Genomic DNA, 27,219 nt, shown 5'->3' on the forward strand with positions numbered 1-27,219 from the left:
CTTCCTGCGGGCCTGCCGAGGCGTAACAAGTAGCACAGGGGAGTAACTCTCTTGTTGAGAGTTAACACAGTAACTGCCTGAGTGCAGGTATTTTAATTGAAGGGCCTTGCTAGGCGAACCATTAAATGGACCAGCCTTAATCTAGGGGTATACAATGGTATCCCTCCAACATCAGGAGCATTCTTGCAGTAGGAGCAATGCCTGAGTAAATATATTGTAATGACAGGTGTGGAGGCTACCAACATTATTGGAGCATTCTTCACAACCAATGCTAAGCTTGTGGAGAAACTCTCTCTTAAAACCCTGGTATGATGGGGGCTGCAGATTAGCCAAAAGTTAATTGGTACAAAGTGCAAAGGATTTTCAGTAGTAGGTGTAGCCCCATTACAGGATCTAAGGAAGAAATATAACAGTTTATTAAAGAACAAAAAGGAGGCCTATGGTTAGGATATGTGGCGTCAATCGCCGAGAGACATTTATTTTTATTTTATTAAATATTTGTATTGGCATTTTCAATAACCTCAAAACTAATATCTCCCACTCCCACCTTGCTTCCCTCCCCCCATCCCCTCCTCAACAATGAACATGTGGACATTTGAACATTTACTCAGTCTTGCCCTTTGACAACATTAAACCAACCACAACACCCTCTGTCTCTGTGGACACATGGCTGCTCTAAAGTCATTGCAAAGGAATGTCAAGACCAAGTGCTAGTCCACCTTGAACATTTGGTGGTCCCCCTGAATCGAATAAGTCACCCACTCAAACACCACACAGTTCCCTATCTTGGCCATCCATTCCTGTTCCGTAGGGATAACTTTGCTTTTCCATCTCTGGGCCTCCTTTAGCAAGGCTGCCATGCTAAGAATCACATAGGCTTTCCTCTCTGCCTTGGACGGCAACACCTCAAATACATCCCCCATTCCCAGCATGACCTCCTCAAAATCCCTGTGAATTTGCGGACCAAAGATCCCATTCATAGGCGCATTGACCGATTCCTAGCAGGCCTATATTTCCTGCATTTCCCCCTTGTATGTTCCCAGGACCCTACTTTCCCACACCTGTGCCAACAGGTGTTTGGCACCGACGCTTAACATATATGTAGTTTTTGTGGCTAGGGTGCCACTGAACCATTACTTTGAGCCAAATCTCACGAATCTGGATTGCTCTTTTAAGTTTGGCAATGTTCCCCCACAGTCAGGCTCACTGGTCCCCATGTATGGTGCGTCCCAAGGTGACCTCCCATTGTTTCATGAACGGCCATTAACAGTGCCTAGGACAGTCGGCGAATATTTTGCAGAGTGCTGCTAACATGTGTTTGTCACGAGAGTTCATCGTCACATATCTCTCGAAGGGGGCTTACTTCGTGGTCGCAGCAGTCTTAATCCCTGGATTCATTAGCCAGTGCCTCTGGCGCGAATAAGGGAATCTTTCTCCCTCCTCAAGGCAAACTGTTTGCATTGCATAAACATTCTAATGTCCAGACCCCTCCACAATGTCTCTCAGCTTGCGGCAACTCGCTGCATCCCACCGTGCAAAGGTTCCCCGTTCCCCCTCCTGGCCCAAATTGAGGGTTTCGAAAATAGCAGCGTTAAAGGGCAGAGAAAGGTTGTCAGAACAACCAAGCGGACAAGAGAGTCCCATGCATCCCCTGCCAAGGCTGTAATCTTGCTATGATGCATGTTCTTGGGCCTGTCTGACAGTGCACACCAGAGAACCTCATCCAAGGGCTTTACCTCCACTGCTCTGTCCATCCTCTCCCATATCTTGCTTTGATCACCCGTAAACCACCCTAATCTGAGCCGCCAAGGAGTAAAGGTGGAATTTGGGCACCCTTGTGTAGGTGCCATGAGCACTTTCATAGCGACCCTCAGCTTTTTGTTATTCCAGATAAATGACCTCATCTGTTTCTGCAGAGTTGTTAAGAATTTCTGCGGGACCGGTATAGGAAGGGCCTATAAATAGTACAAGACCTTGGGGGGGTATCACCATCTTAAGGGTGTTGACCCTCCCCAGCCAGGACATGGACAGAGGCCTCCACTCAAGCAACAGTCACATCACTGTTTCTAGTCGCGGAACGTAGTTTATCTGATATAAAAAGTCAATAGACTTGGTAATGTGCACCCCTAAATATCAGATGCTTTTGTCCGCCATATATAAGGGCAAGACTCCTAAAACCCCTGAAGCTGAGCTTCTGTAAAAGACAGGTTTAAGAATTCCCACTTGTTGGCATTCATCTTCAGGCCAGAAATAAAGCTGAATTCACTGAACTCTCTAGGAATCGCCGGGATAGTGTCCGGGCGAGAGATCGCTAGGAGGATATCATCCGCGAAGGCCATCACTCTGTGCTCATTGCCTCCAAAGCTAATGCCTTTGATGTCCGACACTGATCGTAAGCGTGCTAAGAGCGACTCCAAATGAATCGCATAGAGAAGCAAAGAAAGAGGGCACCCTTGTTTAGTGCTGCGGAAGGCCCTTATCCTCTGAGATAAGACTAATTGCTAGACACAGAGAGGGAGAGTGGTAGTTGGCTCTGACCATCTGCAAGAACCTCGCCCAACCCCCATTGCCTTAAGCGTGCGGAACAGAAAGGACCATTCTACATGTTTGAATGCTTTTTCAGTGTTTCAGGCGAACACCACAGCTGGGATCTTGGCTATACTATTTTTCTCAATGAGGTGGCAAACTCGTTGCATGTTTGCCGGTGTCGGATAAATCCTGATTGATCATAGTCAACCAATTTAGGGAGCAATTTTTTCTAGACTGGTTGCCAAAATCTTTGTATACAATTTCGCATCAATATTAATGAGAGGAATGGGACGGTACGATCCGCACAGCATGATGTCCTCATTAGCATTCGGAAGAAGCACCACCTTCACCTCTAGCAATGTCTGAGTAATGCGCTCCAAGTTCCCAAAGGAATTGAACATTGGAACTAGTATCGGCATCAGCATTTCCTTGAACGTTTTTTAAAAACTCCTGGTGAACCCATCAGGCCCACTGGCCTTATTCCTTGGCAAGGAAAGGATTTCTACCCTCCCTTCCTCGGGTGTAATGTCCGCCTCATATCGTTCCCTCTCACCCAAAGTTATCTTCTTTCGGGGACATTGAGAAAGGTATGAACGCTGAACCTCCCATTATGAGAGTCTGAAGAATATTAGGCATTACATTTATGACCCAAACGCCCTACTGCCTTCACAGGGTGCCCTGTGCCGGGCTCCCAGACTCCCCCTCTTGGGCCCCCTTTATCAGTCCGCTTGTTGGGGCAACCAGAGGCCCTCTTCTTGTGGCCTTTTGCCTGCACCACCGTCCACTCCCACAGCTTCCTCTTGATCGCCACCCTTACAGGTCTCTGTTCACATTGCAGGGCTGCCCCTTCTACCATCTTCAAGACCTTGAGACCTTCCTTGCATGTGGTGACATAGCGTTGCCTCCTCTCCAAGAAGAACAGGAGGCCAAAAGGAACGGTCCACTTGTATTTCACCTGCACTTTTATCAAAGCCCTAACCACCGGACCATCAATCTTCTTTTTACGAGAGTGGACGTAGTCAAATCCTGTTACAACTGAATCTTAGACCCTATGATCTTGATAGGGCCCGCCCTCTGGTAGGCAAGTAGTATCCGTTCCTTCTGACAATACTGCTGTAGCGTCACTACCATGACCCGTGGCCAGGCACCAGGAACTCCCCTCTTTGGCCGCACCCAGTGTATGCGATCAAGCTGTATCCCTGCTCAGTCCTCCATTTCCAATATGTCTGAAAAAACCTGCTGAACAGTCTCCAGCAACTCCTTGTCCGCCACGCCCTCAGATAGCCTTTTTATACGTATGTTGGATCCCCTCAAGCAGTTTTCCAGATCTTCGCTCTGGATTTGCAAGTTCTGCGTGACCCACGCCAGTTGTTCCAAAAACATTTCTATTTTCCTCATGTCCTCAACAATCTCCTGCAGGGTATTCTCGGCTCGTTGGTCCTTTCTTCCAAGACTGCAATATTGCTTTTCTCCTCCTGCAGAGACTGAGATGGCTCTGCTCGGATGATGCCCAGCTGCGATTGGAGCGTCTCCGTGATCTTTTCGTTTAATTGCTGGAAGCAGGGTCTGAAGACCTCCTTAGTGTGACCCCTTGCTCCTTTGTCGGGGTTGCAGTACCCTCAGGGTCGCCCTTTCTCAGGGACCCTTGGTCACTGGCTGTGCTGGCCTCCCCTTCCCTCCTCCACAGCTTCTGCAAATTGCCTTCCTGGCCTTTTCTCAAGGATTTTGGAGTGGGCATTGTGTTTTTGTTCCTTGACATCGGGAGACTCTTTGACAGATGGGACATCGTTCCTGCAGTAACCATTGACCTTGGGGACTAAGCACCCTCCACTTTCTCGAGATTATTCCAGCCACTTGAGGTCCAAAGGTAGGCACCTCCAAGCTCTAATTGGTGTCCCTCAGCGGCCTCCTAGTGCCCATAGGCCTCACTGTGCCTGCCCCAACCAGGCAGTTTCCCTTCGCCTGGGCCTTGGGGGCGAAGAAGATGCCACCCGATGTTGGTGCCTCGCCAAGTGGGCACATTGTCCTCAGGGCCTTGAGTGTCGTGGGCTCCCTTATGCTTCAAAGAGGGCTCTACCGGGCCACCGCCAGCCCTTCGGACAACAGTGACAACGTCTGCCTCCCTCGCCGCCTCAGCTGTACTCCTGTGTGCCCCTTGCCTTCAGGCCTTCGATGCTGGGTCACACGCGCCCTAATCCGTGCAGTCGCAGTGATCAGAGATCCAAGGCAGCCACTCTACCCCTGCTCTGGTGGCCCCCGCCCCGGCCTTGTGGCATCTCCGCTGCTGTAAGCCTCCACCCCACCAAGCAGAGTAAAAGTCCAAGAAAGGGGGTGTGGGTGTGTTGCCCCTCGCCAGAAATGCTCCCAGCCTCACCCGGGACAATGCTGCAACTTGCCTCGTCCTCCTTGCTCGCGGTCGGCGGTCACAAGCCCTGGTCAGTCTGCTGAATTGGAGGGGCGGGGGCGGCCATTGGGGGGCACCCACCTTCTCACCGCTCCTCCGCTCTGCTTGCCCATATGCTCCGCCCGGGGCAATGCACCCACACCACTGCCGGCCTGCTGCTTCCCTGGGCACCAGGAGCTCAAGGCTCCTACTTCCCACCTCCAGCCACTTCCCAACCCCTCGTGGGGTTAGCCAATACCAGTGTGCAGCTACCGTCACGCCAGGTCGCTCAGCTGGGTTCCCCTCATCCTCTTCGCCACTGCTTGGGGTGATCCCCCTGTCAGGCCCTGCCTGAGTGCGCTCCTCTCTGCTCTGCAGTCGTCACTGGGAACAGGGAAATGCAGCCCGTGTGTGGAGCCGCAATGCCGCTCCAGATTTGGCATCTGCACTGCCTCGATTTCAGCAGGTTGCGGCTGATTAACTTCAGCACCGCAACCTTGGCAGGGGAGAGCACAATTGTAATTTCACTGTTGTATCATGCCCCGGGAGGTGAGAGCACCACGCTCACTGTGCTCTCGGTCCAGCGCCATCTTGGATCTGCTAACGGCCATTATTAACAAAGAAAGTGGTAGATTCTGTAAATTGATGGGGTCAGGCAGTCTTGTAGATCATACATCAATTGTTGCCTGCATTTCAGAGTGGGCTTGGTACAAGCTTTTCCGAGGTGTATACAACGAAGTGAGATTCACCATGGATAATCAGCGGCCTGAGGTAGTAAATGCACATCGCCGCCAGAATCAGAGCGAATACCACTAATCCTCAGTTGTGAGGATGCAAGACTAGCTCTCATGAGCCAGAAAACTGGCAAAGCCCTGGGGCCCAGATACAATTCCAGTGGACTTCTATAGCTCTGAACCCACAATTGGGATACCGTACCTGACGAGGTTGTTCAATGCAGCCCTTGAATCTACCATCCCCCCCCCCTTCCTCCTGGATTAGGGCTGAGTTCATGCTTTTTGTGACGAATACCACAATGTCGTCATTGCTTCTAAAGAGGAGGCCCCTTCCCATGAGGCCCGGGTGGTGAGGCCTCTATCCGACAGTCCCCCTGGGGGTGGTACTCAGCGAGTGCATCTCTCAAGGGAGGGGAACCCCCCTATTGGACCAGTGTTTACCCCATCGGGAGAATGCAGTACCCCCACCAAGCACATGACCCTGGTACCCCTTTCCACACTTCCTCCACCTTTCCTTCACCTCCTTCCTTTTTAAACCTACCCTCATATCCTATGTACTTTTCTAAGGCAGTCCAAATAGAGAGTACTGAGACGAGGAGGAGTCTAAGTGAGTCACTACATCAACACTATCTTAGTACTGAGACGAGGAAGGGAATGCGGAGCAACCATTGGAACCACTTTCAACAGTCTAGTGGTTGACAAACCCCGATTGTAGGAAACAAGATAAAAAACACAAAGGAGTTGGCAAGCCCTCCCTGGAGGAACCGCGAGAGCCAGAACAAACCTGATGCGCAGGCGGGTGCTGACTGGGGCACTGAGAGAAAGGAAAGGGGATCCAGGATGTGGGGACCACACAGCCCGCGAGCAGATAGAAGCTCAGGATGCCCCAGAGATCTGGGGACTGCGAGAGTGCAGAAACTCTCCCTTAAGGGAAGAAGACTACAGAGCTGCCATAGGAGAAAGGAAGCTCCAGAAATCTACCAGACAACCACGAACAAGACGCCATACGCCCCAGAGAACCGGGGTCTTGAGTGAATGAAACACCCTCTCACTGAGGGAAAGCAGCCTGCGGTGTCGCCACAGAGAAAAAGAAGCTGTGGAAAGTTACCAGAGTGCTATGAAGGAACCCAGCTATCTAGAGGGGGCCAGCACTCTCACAAGCCACACCATGTGGTATACGAGTGCAACAGGAGACTCTCAAAGCTCAAGGAGGTGGTTACAAGGCTGGGAAAGGATGGTCGGGAGCAATAAAACAGTGGGAAGAAAGAAAGAACGTACCTGGACATGTACTAAGGCTTGGCAGCAGAGTAAACCAAGTCTAAAAGGGTAATCTGAAGCCGATATTGCGGGTCTTGGACTTGCACCTAAACAAAGAGAATTGGAAGGTGTGGGAAGTCCACATAGTACTTGGCAGGTTAGTGTACCAGATCTGTATGCCCCACTATAGTTTGGAAGACCCATCCAAGCAACTCTTCTTTGTCGCAGTACTTGGTGAGAGGGAACTAGGTCTGCATACCAGAGTCAAGGAACCACTACAGCTTGGACACAGCATTCAGGTTATTCTTCAGCGCAGTACTTAGATAGAGCGAGCCAAGACTGCCAACAAGGGTCTGGGATCCCAAGGAACTAATCACAATTGTTCCAGCATGGGGTCTGGCATGGATTCACATGCTCATGAATATTCCCCGTCGTCAGGCTGGGAATCCTCGGTAAAAGAAAAAACAGTTTCACTTTAGCTTTAAAACTGTATGTCATACTGCCCCATCCAATGACAGTCCTCTCCCTAAGCTCCACCCCTGGTGGCCATTTTCAGATTTTTACTGCACGCTTCAGTGTTGGGAGTCTTCTTGTTGCTCTCTGAGCTAATTTTGATATTTCCATTTTTATTCCGACAAATCTTAAGTAATTTTGACAGATTTTTGTCTCATCATTCGACTGGAGGTCGACTACCGTTAGCGGGGGGACGCGGTCGTCAAAGGTCATACTACATTGCAGATCTTCAGTGAGTTTCCGAAAGGCCCGGGCTGGGGCCTACTTTGTGCCTTTTCACCATGACCGAAGAAAGGAGATGCCTCTTCAAACTCTGCACAAAGTGTGGATTGAGGAATGTGTATGTCGAAGGTTAACACCACAAATGTCTGTATTGTCTGCATCCGGACCACGATGAGGAAGGATGAGAGGTCTGCCAGGGATTTTTAAAAAAGACGAGAAAAGACTGCTTCAACAGGCTGGCGGCCTGGTTGAAATCTGGTAAGGCCTCTGACTCGGCTTCAGGGCATGGTCATATTTCACCTAGGGCCGGCCGGTCCCAGGAACAAAATCCCTCAGAAAAGACAATGAGGTCCTTTGAGGATGGACTCGCCCCATGGGATCCAAAAGAAGGCCAGGCCAGGCTGCACAACGTTGATCCCACTGGTTTCGCCATGGCTGCATGTCCCAGTGCGGGAAGGACAAGGTCGTCATCACCAATCATTTCTACAGCGAGCCTACCGGTGAGGCGTGCTCCCTCAAAGAGAATGTCCTAGACTCTGTCAAAACTCTGCTCATCATCGGCTTACAAGGCATCAAAGGAAAGATCGAAAGGTGGCCCTTTGCTGCCCCCATCGTCAACGCCATCATCATCAGTGGCTCAGCCGGCCAGAACGACTTGGTATCGGCTTCCACACTGAGGAAGGCTCTGACCATCCTGTCAACGACCTTGTCGATGGCTATCACTTCGTCGAAGGGGCAGGGTGAGCTGCCCACGACAGTGGTGTCCACAGTCACGATGACAGCTACTCCTCGCGTGTCGCTGCCCCCAAGGTGTGAGGTGGCTGCTGCGGCACATGTAAACGCCCCTGGAATGGGGACTGATCCCCTGGCCGATCTGCCCCAGAATTCTGTGGAGAGGGGAAGGAGTAAGGCTCCTGCCAACCCTAAAAAGGGTACAGGCATGCATGCTGTCCTGGAAAAGAAGGTGCAGATTTTTACCAGCTCGAACGAGGGCGGGGATGATCTGCTCAAAGATTATTTGGACCACGAAGGGGGCCATGGACCCATTTCCCTATGGAGGGAGTCCGGTTCACTGCCTCGCTGAAGAAGATGCATCCGTCCTGAACCTCCACCACTCGTTCCTTTCACGCCTCAACCGAGGATCATGCCCTTGGACATATTGACAACTCTACACATGCTGGTCTCGGTAATCCAGCAGGGACTGCCTCCCGCATTGGGCCCTGCACCACGTAGAAGCCCTGCAGCCCGGAAATCTACCCCAGGCACAAGCGCAAGGTAAAAGACCTACCGGGCCCAAGGCGTCTCCACCCCCACCTCAGGATTTGGCGCTGACCTCTGATCCGGCAATGCACACGGACACATGGACGGCTACGGCAATTACACAGACGAGGCAGATGATTTCTTCACATTAGACAGGAGCTGTTGGGCGCTGGATGAACCCCACATGGCCTCTCCACCGGATGAGTTTGGCTCGTTTCACACTATGATGTCCAGGACTTAAGAAAAGTTTCTTCTGGTACCTGAGGAGACTAAAAAGGAAGGTTTCCTTTACCAAAGACGTGAGTGCAGCTGAAAGACTTCATATCCATCCCCTTGCAGGTTGATATCCGGGAGGAGGGCTTGGCCCTGGTGAAGACCCTGAGCACCGCACCGCCCAAGCCAAGCGGAATAGGCTCGAGAAGGAATACAGGGTCCCAGACTCGCCACCCAACTATGTGGTCTCAGCCACGGCCCGAAAACAATTGGCGAAACCGCTGTCTTCGTCCATGGTGCCCCCGGACCAGGAGGGGAAGAAACTGGACGCGATTGGAAAACGTATCATATACACTGCTGCCAGCACCATTAAAGCTGCTAACACCATGACCATTTTGTCCCACTATGACTGGGAACTATGGTATAAACTGGGTCCTATTCTGAACTTCTTACCTGATGATAAGAAAGTGAAAGCACTTGCTCTGTTTCAGGAAGGGGAAGAGGCCTTGGACCATGCCATTACAGTGGCAGTGGACATCGCAGTCACAGCTTTCCGGCAAATGGACAACAGAGTGTCTATTCGGCGGCTGGGATGGCTCAAAGCCACCAACTTCAGACCAGACGTTCAATCGAAAGTGTTCGCCATGCCATTTGATGGTGAGAACCTTTTTGGCAAGACAGTCAACGAGTCTCTGCAAGTGATCCAGACGGACACGGAGACGGCACGCTCCTTGGGTACCCTGCAGCAACCTCGGTCATCGTCCTTTAATTTAATTCCTCGAGAGGAAAGTCTGGCAGGCTCTAATGCTCCTGCTAGGCCATAAAGACTGCATATGGAAACTAAGGCACAATAACCATATACTCTAGTGATACACGAGGTTCGATTTCCAAACAAGTCTGGTTTATTTCAAAGTATTCTCAGTCGGCCGACTGGGGTCTCAACGTCTCGCAACGTGTGTACCCAGAACTCGTGAGACGCAAGAGAGCGAGCAACGCTCAAGCAACAATATATATACATAACATGCAATCTTTTTAAGGCAATTCAATCTGCCCATAAATGTATCGTTCAGGCTAGGGTTCGGTGATTGACAATCATGACACGTTGTGACAAGTCTCTATTCAGTCTAAATATAGTTATTCTAGCAATAGTAGCAGACCGCTTTCTGTTATGGGGAACACAAAGCTCTTAGTTCAGCAAGCATATCATATTCGTAGAAGAGAAACATTCCTTAGCACGTTATCTATGTGTTTCGATTCATGAAACTAAGGGTCAAACAGTTCTGAAGCAGAAAATACCAGTCTCCGCGAAGAAGTACCGCAAAAAGAATATAATTCATGCTTTAACTGCCTTTTACTACAGTGTTTGCAAGACAGGCCGGCACCTGGTCTGCTGATTAGATGCAGCGTCTGCTCGCCTTCAAGGACTTCGCGACGGAGGGAAACAATGTATTTCAGTATCGTCTGATATTCCTGTCTGTATTAGTGTTTCAGTATTCAGGCTGTGGCCTTGCACCGTGTGTGAGCTCGAAGCATAAAATACATTTTGCAAAGCGTTTTGACAGAAAGGAAAAAAGCAAATGGCTGATATTTCACAAAATGGACGCCCTCTGGTTACATTGACGATTCTGCGATTGCGATGTTTGTCACATGATGCGATTGGTTTCTGGACAACATTATAATTAATACTATACATATTATAGGACCGTTTCTGGTCTAACACTCCTCTACCACCAATGCCTTCCCCTCAACAGCCGTTGGATCTGGCTGTGGCTCTGGACCTGGGGGGACCCTGCCGGCATTTGTGTCCAAGGGCCCGGATTCCCCTCGGTCTGTGAATAGGGGATGGGGAGGCAGGTACGATAACGACTTTGACACCATAGACGATGAGCCCTCGGCCACAGTTAAGTCCTTTCATTTCTGCTTTCAGGGCCTGGAGTAGTTCTTGGGGGTCCCTCGTCCCGAGGAAGGCCCCCGGGAGTCGGGCGTGCTAGCAGAGGTCTTGGGGAAACGCACCACGATCCGGTCTGGCATCCCCCTCCAGAAGGGGGTCCTGCAGGTGGTGCAAAAGGTCTGGGAGAAGCCCAGGGCCAACGCCCAGATAAAAAGAAGTTGCACAGCAGGTCTAGGCTGACGGACGATGAGCCAATCCTCTTTGCCTCCCACCTTCAGCTCCTTTCCTCTGTGATGGCTGCGGCCTTGTTGTATTTTAAACCAGCGAGTGCTTTACTGAGGAGAAGCACTTACTTTTTCTGGCAACAAGGACTGCTGGTCACGTACCTGCCGCATCCCGTACGCTTCCTGATAGCGAGCCTGCATCGGACCGCTCTTCGCTTCCTGGAGGAGGCGGAGCTACGGCTGATCACGTGATCTCCCAAGTGACCTTGCAAACACCATTTACAGCCGGCAGAACCGCCCGAACGGTGCGAGTGCTTTACTGAGGAGAAGCACTTACTTTTTCTGGCAACAAGGACTGCTGGTCACGTACCTGCCGCATCCCGTACGCTTCCTGATAGCGAGCCTGCATCGGACCGCTCTTCGCTTCCTGGAGGAGGCAGAGCTACGGCTGATCACGTGATCTCCCACGTGACCTTGCAAACACCATTTACAGCCGGCAGAACCGCCCGAGGGGTGCGAGTGCTTTACTGAGGAGAAGCACTTACTTTTTCTGGCAACAAGGACTGCTGGTCACGTACCTGCCGCATCCCGTACGCTTCCTGATAGCGAGCCTGCATCGGACCGCTCTTCGCTTCCTGGAGGAGGCAGAGCTACGGCTGATCACGTGATCTCCCACGTGACCTTGCAAACACCATTTACAGCCGGCAGAACCGCCCGAGCGGTGCGAGTGCTTTACTGAGGAGAAGCACTTACTTTTTCTGGCAACAAGGACTGCTGGTCACGTACCTGCCGCATCCCGTACGCTTCCTGATAGCGAGCCTGCATCGGACCGCTCCTCGCTTCCTGGAGAAGGCAGAGCTACGGCTGATCACGTGATCTCCCACGTGACCTTGCAAACACCATTTACAGCCGGCAGAACCACCCTTGCGGCGTAAGCCCTGGTGGCAGAAGGGCTGGTGCTGTTAGGCTGTTCGGCGTGGACGGCTGCCGGCTGAACGAAACATTGTGTCTTCATCCTATTTTTTTTTTGCCCTAGTCTCCATTCCTTGTTTTTGTGAGGAGCTGCACTTCGAGTCAGTCCAGTCCTGCTTCCACTCCGCTCACCTTTAAAAAGGTCTTGCCCGCGCGGAGTCCGGCGACGAGTCCAGTTTGCACCAGTCCGCTCCCGGGAGCTCTCGGGCTACTGCCGCTTAATCCTAGCATCAATGACGTTAACACCAGAAGGGCCCCAGACTCGCAAGAAAACGTTTCAACACCGACGAATGCTCAACCCTTGGACCGCGATGAAAGCCGTACCCGGAACAAAGGTAAGCAAACCTGCTACCCGAGCTCTGCTCGCATTGCTTACCTTACCTACAGCCCTATCAAACGCTCACTCAGATCACTCAGAGCAACCCCCCGTCTGCCATAATTCTAATTTACGTTCTGAAGTCTTGAGCCATGACCATCCAATCGAAGCGCATACACTTATCCGCTTCTGTTCTAATGACTGCACCCCGCTTACAACTTCAGAGACGGCTTTGGCAGCACACCCACTTGTGGATCAAATCCACCAGGAAACATATGGGGGCTCTGTACCATTATTGAGCAAGGAGTTGCTAGACACCTCCAACGACGATGCCCTTGAGCCTCCAGCGATCACAGTCCATCTCCCTATCTCTGTCAATCCTCCGCTGACTCTCAAATTATGTAACAACGCTGAAGAAGACCCGGCAGTTCAGACTGCCAGCTCGTTTTCTGTTGTGCCAACGTGCCTCCTGTTGAGTGCTACTGCGGCCGCTGCTTCTCTGGACATAACACACGATCTCTCGATCCACCCAGGTCCTTCAGTGCCTGATGCTCAGGCACCCCAACCTAGTCAACCAATACAATCTTTGTGCCATATCAACCACGTTGCCTCTTCCTTTCCGGTAAGTGACGACGAACTTTTAAACCTGCCAAATGACGAGGCAAAGGAATGTGCCTTTAACTGTGCACAAATAGTACCGTCTCTACAGCTGAAATCAACTACAGTGGCTCTTCAAAAAAACTTATTACCAAACCTGCATTCTTTAGGACCTACGTCCTGTCACTTATCCTCTACCCCTCCGTTTGTCCTGGCAGCAATGACCGCGGAGCGGCCAACAGAACACAATCATGCGGGCCCTCAAAGCAACAAATCATCGAAAAAATTCACGGCCCATCAATGCGCCTAAGAGGACGACCAGCAAAAGAGGGTGTCAATAATCCCTCCCCAAATTACACACCTGAGCTCTCGGTCCACGGTAACCGTAGCAGCTACGCGTGTCAAGCGCCAGAGGAATCAGCAGCTACAAGAGCCTTGAGCCGTCACTCCCCAAAATTGCCCGTGACATCAGCTCTAAACAAGCAACCTGATCTGGAATCCAGTTATTTTGCAAGGGCTAGACGTCTACAAAGAATTGCAGAGCTAAAGTCAAATCTTCAAAATCTCCCAAAAGCTCAAGACCACCAATTGGCCGTAGCAAGCTCCCCATTTTCTTTAAACAAGTCCCCTCATGGTGAATTTCTGCCGTCTAATCTACCACGAACCCTGTCGCCCATCAAATCCAAGTTTCATTTGGACTGTTCAATCCCATCTTCAAACGAACAAGATGCAATATCTGCTAATTTTTTCCAGGCAAATATCTCAACTGAAGTTATCACGCAAATTCACAATAGTGTTCTCGCGGCATCCGCAGTCGCATTGGCACCCTTTACTAAACTATACGAAGCTCTACAAACTCAAATATCTGACCAAGGGGCAATAATGCAGATGCTGGCTCAAAAAATAGACAAAATTGATCTCTTCACAGACTTTCTTCAAAAACAAATTGAAAAAAATGCTGACCAGTCAATAAGATGGCAAGAACGTTTAGGCGACTTGGCCGCAAGACATCACTGCCAAAACGATACACTTACAGAAGGTCTGCTAGACTCTGTGACATGGATGAGGAAAAACGTTAATCCTAATACTCAAATAAATGCGGCGCCATCAATCACAAAAAGCAATTCAGCAGTTCCAAACAGAAACGAGCAAGTGCCAAACGAGACATATCTTGCAGCATTCAACGTCCGCTCCTCTTCAAACCCTGATACTAGCGTTTCAGCTCCCATCCATTTGGTCCAATCTGATTCTGAGCTCCCCTGTGACTCTCTAAGACACACGGACATTGCTGTCCCTTCAGAAAATGGTGCCCCCCTTCTGACTGAGACTTCTGTGGAAGCACTTGGTCAAGCAAGTATGCAACCGACCACTTTTAACATATTTAGTGGCCCAGTCAAAACTTTTGCAATATCCAAAACGACCAAGAAGGGTCCTAACATTGTTCAAAAGAAACATACCGACACTGGCCACAACGCACTGCCACAAAAAAGCATACGTCAGAAAGTAAAAAAATTCATAAGAATCCTGACTACCCCAAAGAAAACTGGTCTGTTTGAGAGAACAATTGGCCATTCACAAGCAAGCTTATCACAAACTCAACGGTCTCCCCAACCAAAAGGTCAGAACAAAGCTATGTCTAAACAATCGGCAAAACGCTGACGCATAGACTCTGACATCCAAAATCTGTCTAGCTCGGCGGAAGTAGGCTCTATAGACCTATGTAATCTATCCACATATTCAATTCGAAGCGAAACACACAATGCTTCTTCTCATGAAGCCACTCCAACGAATGTGTTCGATAAATTGGCAGAGAAGTCAATCCCGCTGAACGAAAACCTGCGCAAACGACGCTTCTGTGAAGCTTCAACAAACAAAAACTCAACTATCGCAAAGGTCTCATTCTCACCTGTCAGCTCAAAACTAAACCCTAAGTTAACACTGAATCAGAGGAAAACTGATGTTCATCTTCGCACTAGAGTACATGGCGATACTATCTCAGAACCTGTAACAACTTCATGGAAACTCCGACTCCAGAACATATATGCGGATGAACACGATTTAAACTTAAACAGAACAAATGTTCTAAAATTATTCGCCTGTGTCCCTCAACTCCGGACAATCACGACCGACGACATAAAAATCGTTGAGTATGCAACAGAAAAATCTACAGACCAAGTGCTGCTACATATAACTTCACGTGCTGTGAAAAACATTCTATTACAAGCAGTCGAAGAGCTGCTGGTCTTTGGTTTTGACATCACCTTGGAACCTGATTTGATAAACCAAAAAGGAATTACGACCAGGAAGACAAATACAAATAATTCCGAAAGTACCACCTGCCGGATGTCCCTACGGAAATCTTTAGTATATCCACATAAATCACGTAACGACTTGGACCGCTTAGTCGGAAGAGATGGAGGCAGACCCGTTGCTAATAGAAGAAACGACCAACACCATTAACAATGAGTGACTCGGAGGAACCTTACTCTGATGTCCTGGAACACCCATGGCTTTATGCATCTGTTCAACAACTTTACAGAACCTTGCGATGATGTCTTCATAATCTGCCTCCAAGAAACATGGCTTCGTGAAGCGCCCACCCGAGATGGATACAGTATCTTTTTAAACCCGGCCAAAAAAAACCCCAAAGGCCGTCCTTACTCAGGTCTATTAACCATGGTGAAAATTTATAACTGGATGACCCCCATTGTTGCAGTCAACCCGAATCCATTTGTGCAGTGCACGATTATCCGATTTGACATGACGAACTTCAAGACACACAGTCACCTACTTGTAATTAATTGTTACTGGAATCCAGCAATGATTCCCACCCTAGATTTCATCGATAAGGTAACAACTTTAATTGACGACGCCTTCCTCAAGTACACCAATTTAGCAGTGATTATTTGTGGCGATCTGAACTGCAGTTGGTTTCGATTCAATCCTCAAACAATGGAAAACAACCAGATACCTGAGTCTGAGGTCCCTGAACGAGGCCAATCTTAGTCTCGAGCCCTTGCATCACGTAATTGTCAGATGGTAAACGGCAATACTAAAGGTGACCAACCCTGCAAGACAACCTGGAAGCGACTCCAATGTAGAAATAGCTTAGACTACATTTGGGCCTCTCGAAATTTGTTCGAAAGGGTCGTGTCACTTGAGGTCGTTCAGAAGGCCGAAAGCGATCATGACATGCTATGCTTATCACTAGATCTCGAAATCCATCCGCAGCCCGAGACTTATGATATACCGCTATCAACAAATGCTGCCGGAAATAGGCTTAAAACCAATGGCCCGCAAATCTTGAAACTAGCATTAAATCTTGCTGACTCAAATGACGTTGAATATGTTCCTTTGCTCGCTGCATTCTTGCCAAAATATGTTAATTCAAGAATATATGGCCACAGCCCAAAACATCTATTCAGTAACGAAATCACTGCAGCAAAAAAAGAACTGAGGAAAGATCTACGCCTGATAAAGTCCCAACATGTTCAAAAAACCATACAAAAGGACTTAAAAGATCGACGTCGGGCATACAGAAACTGGCTTAAATCTCACTCGATGAAAATCGAACAAGACCGATCTGAAACAATGCTCAAGTTAATAATCACCAAAAACACGCGTGAAATATGGGCTCTATTAAATAGAGGAATTTCAAAAACAATCCCAAACATCTCAAACGAAATTTCGAGCGCAAATTGGGTCGACTACTTTACAAAGGTATACGAACAGCAGTGCCAAGACCCACAAGTTCCTCCTTTCATCTCTTCTGAAGCTTGGGACAAAACTCCTTCCCAAGAAGATTTAGTACTGGCCATTCAAAAACTAAAGAATTCAAGAGCAGCTGGTCCAGACCAAATCTCGAATATCACGCTAAAAAAACACAAGCATCATTGGGCCAAATTTATGGAAAGTCTGTTTTTTCAAATTTCAATGTCAAGACAAATGCCTGCTTCATGGTCCAAAGCTATAGTGGTACCAATCTACAAGAAGGGTAGCCGAGACGATCCTTCTAACTATCGGCCAATTGCCTTGCTGGACACGATGGGAAAAATATTCGGATCGTTTCTTCGACTAAAGCTGACATCATGGGCGGCCAAGAAAAATCAAACAGACTGTCGACAAACAGGTTTTGTCGAACAAGTAGGTGTTGACGCAAACCTAACTCTACTAACCATTCTAAAATTAGAAGCCCTAAAAGCGAAGAAAAAAATCTTTTTCGCATTTGTCGATCTCAGACAAGCATTCGATGCAATAAATCGAGACAAACTCTGGTCCAAACTACGAGGGTGGAACTGTCCAGCGTCAATTCTTGACCCCCTCATAGCTCTGCATACTAACACCACAATACAAGTGAAAGTGAATTCACAAGGAGTACTGACGGAGCCAATCCCCACGTATAAAGGTGTCAAGCAAGGATGTTCACTTGCTGCTGAATTATTCAAATTATTCATTTCGGGTCTACCGAATTGGCTGGAATCTGCGCACTGTTTCTCTCCAAAGATAAATGGAACTCCCATTAAATACCTTGTATATGCCGATGATATTGTGCTAATTGATCTAACTCAAATTGGCCTGCAATATCTATTGATCAGCTTAAACGAATATCTAATAGCTAACGACCTACAACTAAACACAGGAAAAACGAAGATCATGTGCATTGGAAAAAGCGCATCAAGAAAAGATCAAAATTTCAAATGGGCTATTGGAAAAGAAAATCTAAGTAGCGTAACTTCGATTCGATACCTGGGCATCATGGTTAACAACTCCCTTTGCGAATCTGCATGGTCAATCGACCTGTTGGAAAGAGCAACGAAATTAGGTCTACAAGGAGCGAAAATTAATAAAGACTTTGGAAAATTTTCAATAGCGCCTTTAATTTCATTCTATCTGCAGAAGTTCATCCCCACCTTAACCTTTGGTGGAGCGACAGGGTGGAATCTTGATCACTGCCTGTGGCAGCAACTTGAAGGGAGGTTTTGGAGACGAGCATTAGGACTTCCTAAGTATATCTCAATGGCGGCTCTGAGATATGAACTGACCCAGAACTCAATTTATATGACAATACTATGGCAATCCCTATCGCTTCTGAGGAAAATGATGCTTGGATCACAAATCCCAGCATATGAAATTTTCGTAAATGAGAAAGAAAATTCACAGTCGAGCTTACTTCAAACATGGAAGTCTAAAATAAAAACCATTATAGATGCCGCCAATATATCTACTGACGAGCTGATTGATCGCCCACAGTACGCAAAAAAAAACTTGAATCCTGGGATTGGATATCATCATACGAGCACCGAGCAACGCTTAAATCCACTTTCCCAGACTCGACGAGTATGCTGAAACTACACTCCTTACCGAAGTATCTCACAACTTGCCCCTCACGCTACCAGAGGACCCAATTCCTGAAATTCAGATTGAACGCCCTGAATACCAGAGAATCATTATGGCAACGTCGATCTAAAACCATTTCTTCAAACAAATGCAGATTTTGCAACTCAGGTGAAGTGGAGTCACTAAAACACTTAATAACAGCTTGCCCTCAGCTTATCATTCCCCGAGAGCTACACTTGCTCTCCTATAAACCCATCCTATACGATGCAGATGAATGGTGGGACACTGTCTTGGCTGGGAGAAATATTAAGCTCACATGTAGCATAATCAACTTCCTAGATGCGATACTGCGCACAGACCAAACTTGAAGAAGCGAACCAAGACTTTATTTATGTGCGAGGAACGATGGATAAAACATAAAGATCTAGCTTTGAATGGAGCACTCTAACTAACTGTTTGAGTTAGTGCAATGTAACAAAAGTTTGATATTATTATTGAACTGCAGTTTTACAATAAAAATTTAAAAAAAAAAAATTTAAACCATCTTATTCGTTGCATTCCTGAACGGGAGCCACCTCCAGTTGCCTCTCCAAGGAGGACAAAGTCCTTGGGGAAAGTGCTGTTACTCCATCTCAGGACTGGATCTGTAGCAAGCCAATGCGGATGCCCTCTGGGCTGCGGCTAACCAGAAGCTGTGGCAGGAACTTGGGGAATTTCTGCCCGACCTCCCTTCGGACAAGCAATCCTCCTTCAAGGCTGGTCTGGCAGATGCCCGGGCCATTGCGCAAGACCTCATGGAGTCTTCGGTCACCCACATTGGCACAGCCAGCAGAGGGCTGTGCCTTAGGGTCGAGATGAGAAGGACGGCGTGGATGCACACCACAAAGTTTTCCTCTGACGTGCAAGAGCAAATCCTAGATCTGCCCTTCGAGGGCGTGAACCTTTTTCATTCATCAACCGATGACTCCTCTCAGAAGGGGCTCTGTTTCAAGTCCCGACATATCAGGAGTCAGTCACCACGTTTGCTTCCCTGGAAGGTTGGGGAGCCCATCTCTGGGCTGTCGCCCGCCAGAGGCCTCTGGCTGCCAGAAGAAAAGACTCTTCACATCAATATTCTGGAGCTTCGAGCAGTCTTCTGGGCCCTCAAATCCTTCCTGCTGTCGCTGAAGGGCAAAGTGGTGAGGATCTTCACGGACCACACCACCACCATATTCTACATCCGGAAACAGGACGGGACACGCTCTCCGGCTCTCTCCAAGGAGGCCAAGGAGCTGTGGTGTTGGGTCCTTCATCAGGACATGTTTCTCATTCCTTTCCACCTGGCGGGCACGAAGAACACCATTGCAGGGAGCTCTGTTCTTGCAACGAGTGGGAGCTTTGCCAGGACTGAGTGGATCTTCTATTCCGTGAATGGAGTCAGCCCCAGGCCACCCTCTTCACGAAGGCGACAAACTCCAAGTGTCAGAAGTTCTCCAGCAGGTTCCTGCAGCCTAAAAGCATGGGGGATGCTTTCTCGTTCCCGTGGGAGGAACTCTTCCTTTATGCCTTTCCTCGGTTCCCACTCCTGCCAAGAGTGATGAACCCACTCCGTGTCACTGCAGGAGGATACTTGTCGCTCTGGCATGGTCGCAGCAGATATGGTACCCGGACTTGCTATGTCTGTCGAGGGTGCCATCCATCAGGTGCTTCTACTTCCCGATCTTCTCGCCAGAGACAGAGTGACTCTACACCACCACCCACCATTGCTGAACCTCAGGGCCTGGCTCCAGCAGCCCTAGAATTTGGGCATTATTCTTTGCCAGCAGAATGAAAGGACCTCTCCTGGCCAAAGCCAGAGCCTCTTCCTTGTTAAAGTGCTACATCCATAAATGGACACTTTTTTTCTGTATGGTGCTGGGCGCAGAGGATCATTCCCCGGTGTGTCACAGCCCCACAGCTCCTGCCATACCTGCTTTCTTTGGCCAAGGCTGGAGTGGCTCACGCCTCTGTCAAGGTGCATTTGGCCGTCAAATCCCGCTACACCAAGACACTGGGTAGACCGTCCCTGTGGTCTCACAGGCTAGTCAAGGAGTTAATCAGGGGCCTCTTCAGGACTTTTCCACCGGTGAAGGCTCTGGCGCCAGCTTGGGGACTCAATGTGGTGTTAACTAAGCTCATGGAGGCACCCTTTCAACCAATACATCAGTTTCCCCTGTAGTGCCTCTCATGGAAGACAGCTTTCCCCGTGGCAGACAGGTTGGGTAGATTTTGGCCCTGTCCTCCAAACTGCTGTACTTATCCTTCCACGCTTCGAGGATGGTACTGGGTACACACACCACCTTTATGCCAAAAGTGCAGTCGGAGTTCCAGCTCAACGAGCCTTTGGTGTTGCCTGTATTCTTCCCGAATACGTTGTCCCCAGCAGAGAGGGCATTGTATTCCCTGGACGTTGCTCGTGTCTTGAAGTTTTACATGGCACGCGCATACAGTTTTTGGAATACTTCTCCGTTGTTTGTCAATTTTGGACCTTTGAATCACGGAAAGGCCCTGTCGAAGGCTTCCATCTCCAGGTGGCTCTCCGGCTGCATTATGCACTGTCATCGACTGCCAAACAGGTCTCTTCCGGGCCGGCCGAGAGCGTACTCCACCAGAGCCATCCCAGGAACAACAGCGTTTCTTTCTGGTGTTCCCCTGCTCGACATCTGCAGGGCTGCTACGTGGAGGTCCACGCACACCTTCACGAGGTTCTACTGCGTCAACAAGAATTCCAAGGAGGAGTCCTGGGTTGGCCAAGCGGTGCTACGCAACTTGTTCACTTGAGGGGAGTCTGTTCCAGGGGTGAGTGTATTATTGCTTCTGTGTTGCCTTGCCACCTCCTGTGGTTGTGTATATGTACTGCTGTGTAGTCGTTAGTCATGAACATGTGAATCCATGCCAGACCCATGCTGTAGAACTAGAGTAACCGTAAGTAACTTAACCCTTGCCAGTCCAGTATGCTCACTTTGATAACATTGGTTTTTGACCTATGTGCAAAATATTGTTATTCACCATTGATCCAATGTGATGCTGATTTGTATGTTTTGCAGGAGTACATGGTCTACAGGACGCACACCTATATGCGATTGGATGGCTCTTCAAAGATTTCCGAGAGACGAGACATGGTGGCAGACTTTCAGAGCAGGTAATAGGCATGGTTGTGCTGCAATGTACATATATCTTAGATAACACTGGTTCAACAAATATTTGGAAGGGCTGGTCGGTACGTTTGAATGCACAATGTTTGTAGAAGTTCATGGGGTTCGACCAAACACTTCACTCGTACTAGTTATATCATGTGATGATAGTTGGTGTTGGAACACTAAAGGTGTGGGCTTTAGGCACTATACATTTAAACCCATGAACGAGTGGCAAGTGTGTCCGGAATGGGGGGGAAGGAGGTGTAGAGATGAATGGAATGTTTGTTTTGGTAGAAGGTGGGGTTGAGTTGTTTTAGTAGTAGTGTGGAGGCGGGAGTAATTCTTTGGGAAGTAGTACAGTGTTGGTGAAAGTAGTAAAGAAGAAGAGGGAGAAGTAGTTTAGTGGCAGAAGTAGTAACATTAAAAGTGTGCCGGCAAGGCTTAGAAAGAGTGAGACATCGGTGAGACAGGGAAGGAAGATGCTAGGAACTCAGATGCCTTGCAGAGATTAAGGGAGAAGAGTGTCAGAAGGTAACATAACGAAGAGAAAGGGAGAGTAGTTGTGTGGGTGTTATTGGAAGTGGACCAAATTAAGCAGTGTCTGGAAGGCACAACACAAAATCCCATTTCACATATCAAACCACTGTATAGTGTAGAGATAGTTTATGAAGTCCTGGGGGAGTTTTGATAGATAAAACACCCACTGATCTTTAGATTATCACTCTGAGCAAAAGCCAGAATTTAGACCGAAGGGTGAATCCCGTGGTATACATTAACCTGCCTGAGTAGTAGGGGTATCTGGGCTAGAAGGGTTTGTACTTTTTTGATGAGTGAGTGAGTGAGAGAGAGAGAGAGAGAGAGAGAGAGAAGAAGAAAAAAAAACAGGGCCCTGAAAAATAAAAAAAACCTTGAACCATATCTGACACTTTGAGCCATCTATGTCGGCAGTTGGAGTCTGGCATCCCTATGGACTCCACTTGCATTTTTACTCATGAAAATAACAAGCAAAATCCATTGGGTGGCTGCCTCCATTTCTAATTGCGCACAAATTCCCAGTGGGGGGAATAATGTCATAGAAACTGGGCCACCACCCAGATTCCTGTGCCACTGTCCGTCCCCGGAAGAAAATGTAAAATATCCTGCAGAACAGAGAAAATGGCCAACAACCAGTCTCTTCTGACAGATCATCTGCTAGAAGGATGTTGAGGGTGGGGGGATTGTGCAGTATCAATGATACCAGGCCGGAGAATAATACTGCAAATGTTGTGGTGTTAATTGTCTAATGCCTCATACTGCAGATTTGACATTTGATAGCGGTGTGCAGACAGGAAGTTCCTGACCTTCAGATGGTGGTCTTCCCCCGCTTGTGGCAGTCCTTCACTGTGCTTGGTGTCGTCCCCACCGCAGAGCCCTTTTGTGCCACTTCCTGACAGATTTTCTTCTTCCGCTGCTCTGCTCGGCGGAACTGGTCCATTGAAAACCACTCCCCAGCATGCTCAACTATGGTATCGGTGAGCATGTGCATCTCCACCTCTTTGAAGCATGGCTAGCGCTGCCGGGTCTCTGGGATGCGAGATGCCATGGTGAGGGATTGATTTCTGGAGTAAGGAGGGGTGGATGGCTTCTCCAGCATGGGGTCTGGCATGGATTCACATGCTCATGAATATTCCCCGTCGTCAGGCTGGGAATCCTCTGTAAAGAAAAAATCAGTATCAGTATCAGTTTCGTTTCTGATCTGTCTTTCTTAGTAGTAACCAATCACTGATCTCTGGGTCATACTGCCCCTAGCCAATGACTGCCCTCTCCCTAAGCCCCGCCTCTGGCAGCCATCCTCAGATTTTTACCGCACGCACAAGTGTTGGGAGTCCTCGTGTTTAGCTTGGAGAAGATCACAGCAGGTGAGAAGCCGAAGAAGTCGTCTGAGCGGGCTTCTAAGTCCTGTGAGGGCGCCCCGGCGACGGGGGCCCAACATAAGGCCAAGCACTGCGAGTTCGCGGGCACCGGGAGCGCCGAAAGGTCGGGTTCTTCGGCTGCCAGGCAGGGTGCTACTTCGCTGGCACGTTCGACCACGAGCCAGCGCTCTGGTTCGGGGAAGAGGAAGTCCGAGAACCCGGGTAGGCCGCTGGAGCGGACCCGGTCGATCTCGAAGGGGGAGCGAGGCGCTGGCACTCCCCCCCAAGGCGAAGGGCCAGGACGCGCCTAAGGTCGTGAGGGCTTTGATCCAGCCGGCACAACCCTCTATCGAAGTGGTCGCTGCGACCCTGGCGAAGCCGGCTGAGACTGCGCCAGTGGAAACAGCCTCTGGGCCCAGAGTATCCCTGCCACTGCAGAGGGAATCCTCTTTCCAGCCCATTGTTAAGACCCCCGTGAAGTCCCCGGCGGAAAAAGAGGGGGGGCGGTGTCCATTACAGACTCGGAATCAGCCTCTGAGGAGGAGCTGCTGGAAACTGAGAAGGGCCTCAACGAGAGGTCCATAGGCCTCAACGAGAGGTTCATAGGCCTCAACGAGAGGTTCGAGAAGGTTCGATCCCAGGGGGCGGCCCCTGCTGACGTGATCGAAGATAGCGACGATGACGACAAATAGGGCCCAGTGGAGCGGCCATCCCGTCCTGTCGCAGCCATTGCCCGAGCCCCAGGATAACTCGGCGGCCATTTTGTTGGCAATCCAATCCTTATGTACCGAGATAAGGACGAGATTACCACGGATCCCGACGGAGGATCCAGAACCAGGCCTGTCGGGAAGCCCTCCGAACAAGCGGAGGAGAGTCCACCCCACTCCGCCCTTCGTGCCTGTGAGACCGGTGGACCCCTCATCTCCCTCGCCGGACCCTAGAGAGGATACGACGACGGATACAGCGATGGGGACGGACGATGACGGCGACGATGACACAGCGGACATCCCGTCATAATCCTCGCCCTCCCAACCCCCACCCCTCGGGCGTCTCCAGCCGACGAAATTGGCTCTTTCCACACCATGATAACCAGGGCATCCGAGCTCTTCCAGCTCTGCCCTGAAGAACAGAAAAAGGAGGGGTTTCTGTACCAACGACGAGAGGCCAAGAGGAAGATGGTCCTCGCTGTGCCTTTACTCAATGACATCTGGGACGAGGGGCTTGCTGTCCTCAAGAACCCTTCCACGACACCTGCCAAGAGGGACAGGTACGAGAAGAAGTACCGAACCGAGTCCCCGATGCTGCCCCCTTGTGTCTCAGGGCCCAGCCCACACCAGACTCTGTCGTCTCGGCAGCGGCTAAGAAGAAGGCAGCGGGTGCGGTGGCTTCAACTTCCACTTCCCCGCCGGACAGCGAGGGCAAGTAGTTGGACTCTATGGGATGAGTCATCTCGTCGGCGGCGACGACTATTAAGGCGGCCAATGCCTTAGCGATCGTGGCCCGCTACGACAGGGAGCTCTGGTTCAAGATAGCTCCCCTGCTCGACTTCCTACCTGATGACAAGTGGGCGGAGGCCCTAGAAATTTTGCAGGAAGGCTAGGTGGCGTAGGATCACGCCATAACGGTGGCAACGGACATTGCCGATACCGGATTTCGCCAACTGGGCAACGGGGTTTGCCTCCGACGACGAGTATGGCACAAGGCGACAGACTTTCGCCAGGACGTCCAGACCAGAGTGTTGGACATGCCGTTCGACGGCAACAACCTTTTTGGTAAAGCGGTGGACAAGTCTTTACAGGCCATCAAGACCGACTCAGAGACGGCCCGGGCCCTTGGGGTGCTTCAACAGCGACGGCCCTTTCGGAGCTCCGGAGGCAGACAGGGTGCCTCCAAAGGTTCCAGCGGTGGCTCCTCCACTTACCGCCAGTCGGCCCGCTCCTCTTCCCAGGAGGCCTACAGAGGTCGCGGCAAGCAAGGGGGATCCCGCTGTCGTTGCCAAGGAGGCCAAGGCGGCGAGGCCGCCTCCAAGCAAGACTGACCCGGCCTGGTTGTCGGGCCCCCACCGAAGCACCCTGGTGGGAGGCCGACTGACGAAGTTCGTCAGAGTGTGGGAGTCCATCCCCACCGATCGTTGGGTGTTGGACACCCTGGCCAACGGGCACTCGCTGGAATTCCAAAAGAAGTGCCCTCGCATTCCTCCCGTGGCCAGGAAGGAGAATCACGACCCTCAACTGCTGTTGGAGGTAAAGGCGATGCTCAAGAAAGGTGCCATCGAGCTCGTCCCAAGGAGGCTCCGGGTTCTGGAGTGTACTCAAGGTACTTCCTCGTCAGAAAGAAGACAGGCGGTTGGCGCCCCATCCTGAACCTGCATCGGTTAAACAAGTACATCAAGGCGCAGAAATTCAGGATGCTCACTTTCCAGCACGTGCTGGGACAGCTGGAGGAAGGCGACTTCCTATCGTCGTTGGACCTGGAAGATGCTTACTTCCACATCCCCATTCTAAAAAAGCACAGGAAGTTCCTCAGGTTCGTGGTTCAGGGACGCCACTACCAATTCGGAGCCCTACCGTTCAGATTAAAGTCGGCACCCAGGGTTTTCACCAAGTGCCTGGCACCAGTGCCGGCGCAGCGAGTTTTTTTGCTGCGTTTTCACGCTTTTTCAGGAGATTTTCTCATTTTTTTCAGTTTATTCAAGCCTCAAGCTCCACCATTTCTACTTCCGACAACGGGGACCCGTTTCGGAATTCTTCTACGCCCCTCAAGCGTGAAGTTTTCGTCGAGTTTACACTTCTTGGAGAATTCCCGAAGATATGTGGCCTACCTCAACAGACATGGCCCAGGACAAGGGAAGCTCGACGCCCGAATCCAAGCTGTTCAGGTGCTGCCCTGGATGCGGATTACAGAACGTTTTCAAGGAGGACGAGCGTTTGCGATGTCTCTACTGCCTTCATGAGGACAAGACGCACATGGAGAAAGACTGTGCGTTCTGCAAGAACCTTTCGGAACGGAACAAACAAGATCGTCGTTCCCGCCTCGCCGCCTGGATGGTGGGGCACCCGGGCTCACCTCACTACAGGCACGGACTTTCAAACCCCGGCGTTTCGGGAGACGGTGATGACGGACGCCTCTCTGGAGGGTTGGGGGGCCCACACCAGAGATCTCCACGCAAGAGGCCTTTGGCTCCCGGAGGAGAGGTCTCTCCACATCAACATCCTGGAGCTCCGAGCAGTGTTCTGGGCGCTCAAGTCGTTCCTTCCGTCCCTCAAGAACAAAGTGGTGAGGATCTTCACTGACAACACCACCACAATGTTCTACATACGGAAGCAGGGGGGCACCAGATCCCCAGCCCTATCCAAGGAGGCCCAGGATCTGTGGCATTGGGCCGTCGCCCAGGGGATGTTTCTGGTTCCCTTCCACTTGGCAGGAATAAAAAACACCATCGCCGACTCACTCAGCAGGGAGCTGCGCTCGTGCCACGAGTGGGAACTGCGACAGGATCAAGTGGATCGGCTCTTCCAACGATGGGGCAAACCCCAGATCGACCTCTTCGCGATGGCGACGAACTCCAAGTGCCAAAGTTTCGCCAGCAGGTTCCCACACCCGAGGAGCATGGGCAATGCTTTCTCGTTCCCCTGGGAGGGCCTGTTTCTATACGCGTTCCCTCCGTTGCCGTTGCTGCTCCGCCTCATCAATCAGCTCAAGAGGTCCAGATGCAGGATGATAC

At 50.1% G+C, this 27,219-nt stretch overlaps 1 protein-coding gene across 1 annotated transcript in view; it reads left to right on the plus strand.

The window, feature by feature from the left end:
* The window catches only part of INO80 (INO80 complex ATPase subunit), a 1,945,052-nt gene that overhangs the window by 1,456,631 nt on the left and 461,202 nt on the right, over positions 1–27,219 (plus strand). Inside the window, exon 28 of the mRNA XM_069637507.1 lies at positions 21,514–21,608. Within this exon, the coding sequence (XP_069493608.1) occupies positions 21,514–21,608 (95 nt within the window). The remainder of the gene's footprint in view (positions 1–21,513; positions 21,609–27,219) is intronic.

Source organism: Ambystoma mexicanum, chromosome 14 (assembly GCF_040938575.1).
Source record: "Ambystoma mexicanum isolate Mex_15411 chromosome 14, UKY_AmexF1_1, whole genome shotgun sequence".
NCBI classification, from domain to species: Eukaryota; Metazoa; Chordata; class Amphibia; order Caudata; family Ambystomatidae; genus Ambystoma; species Ambystoma mexicanum.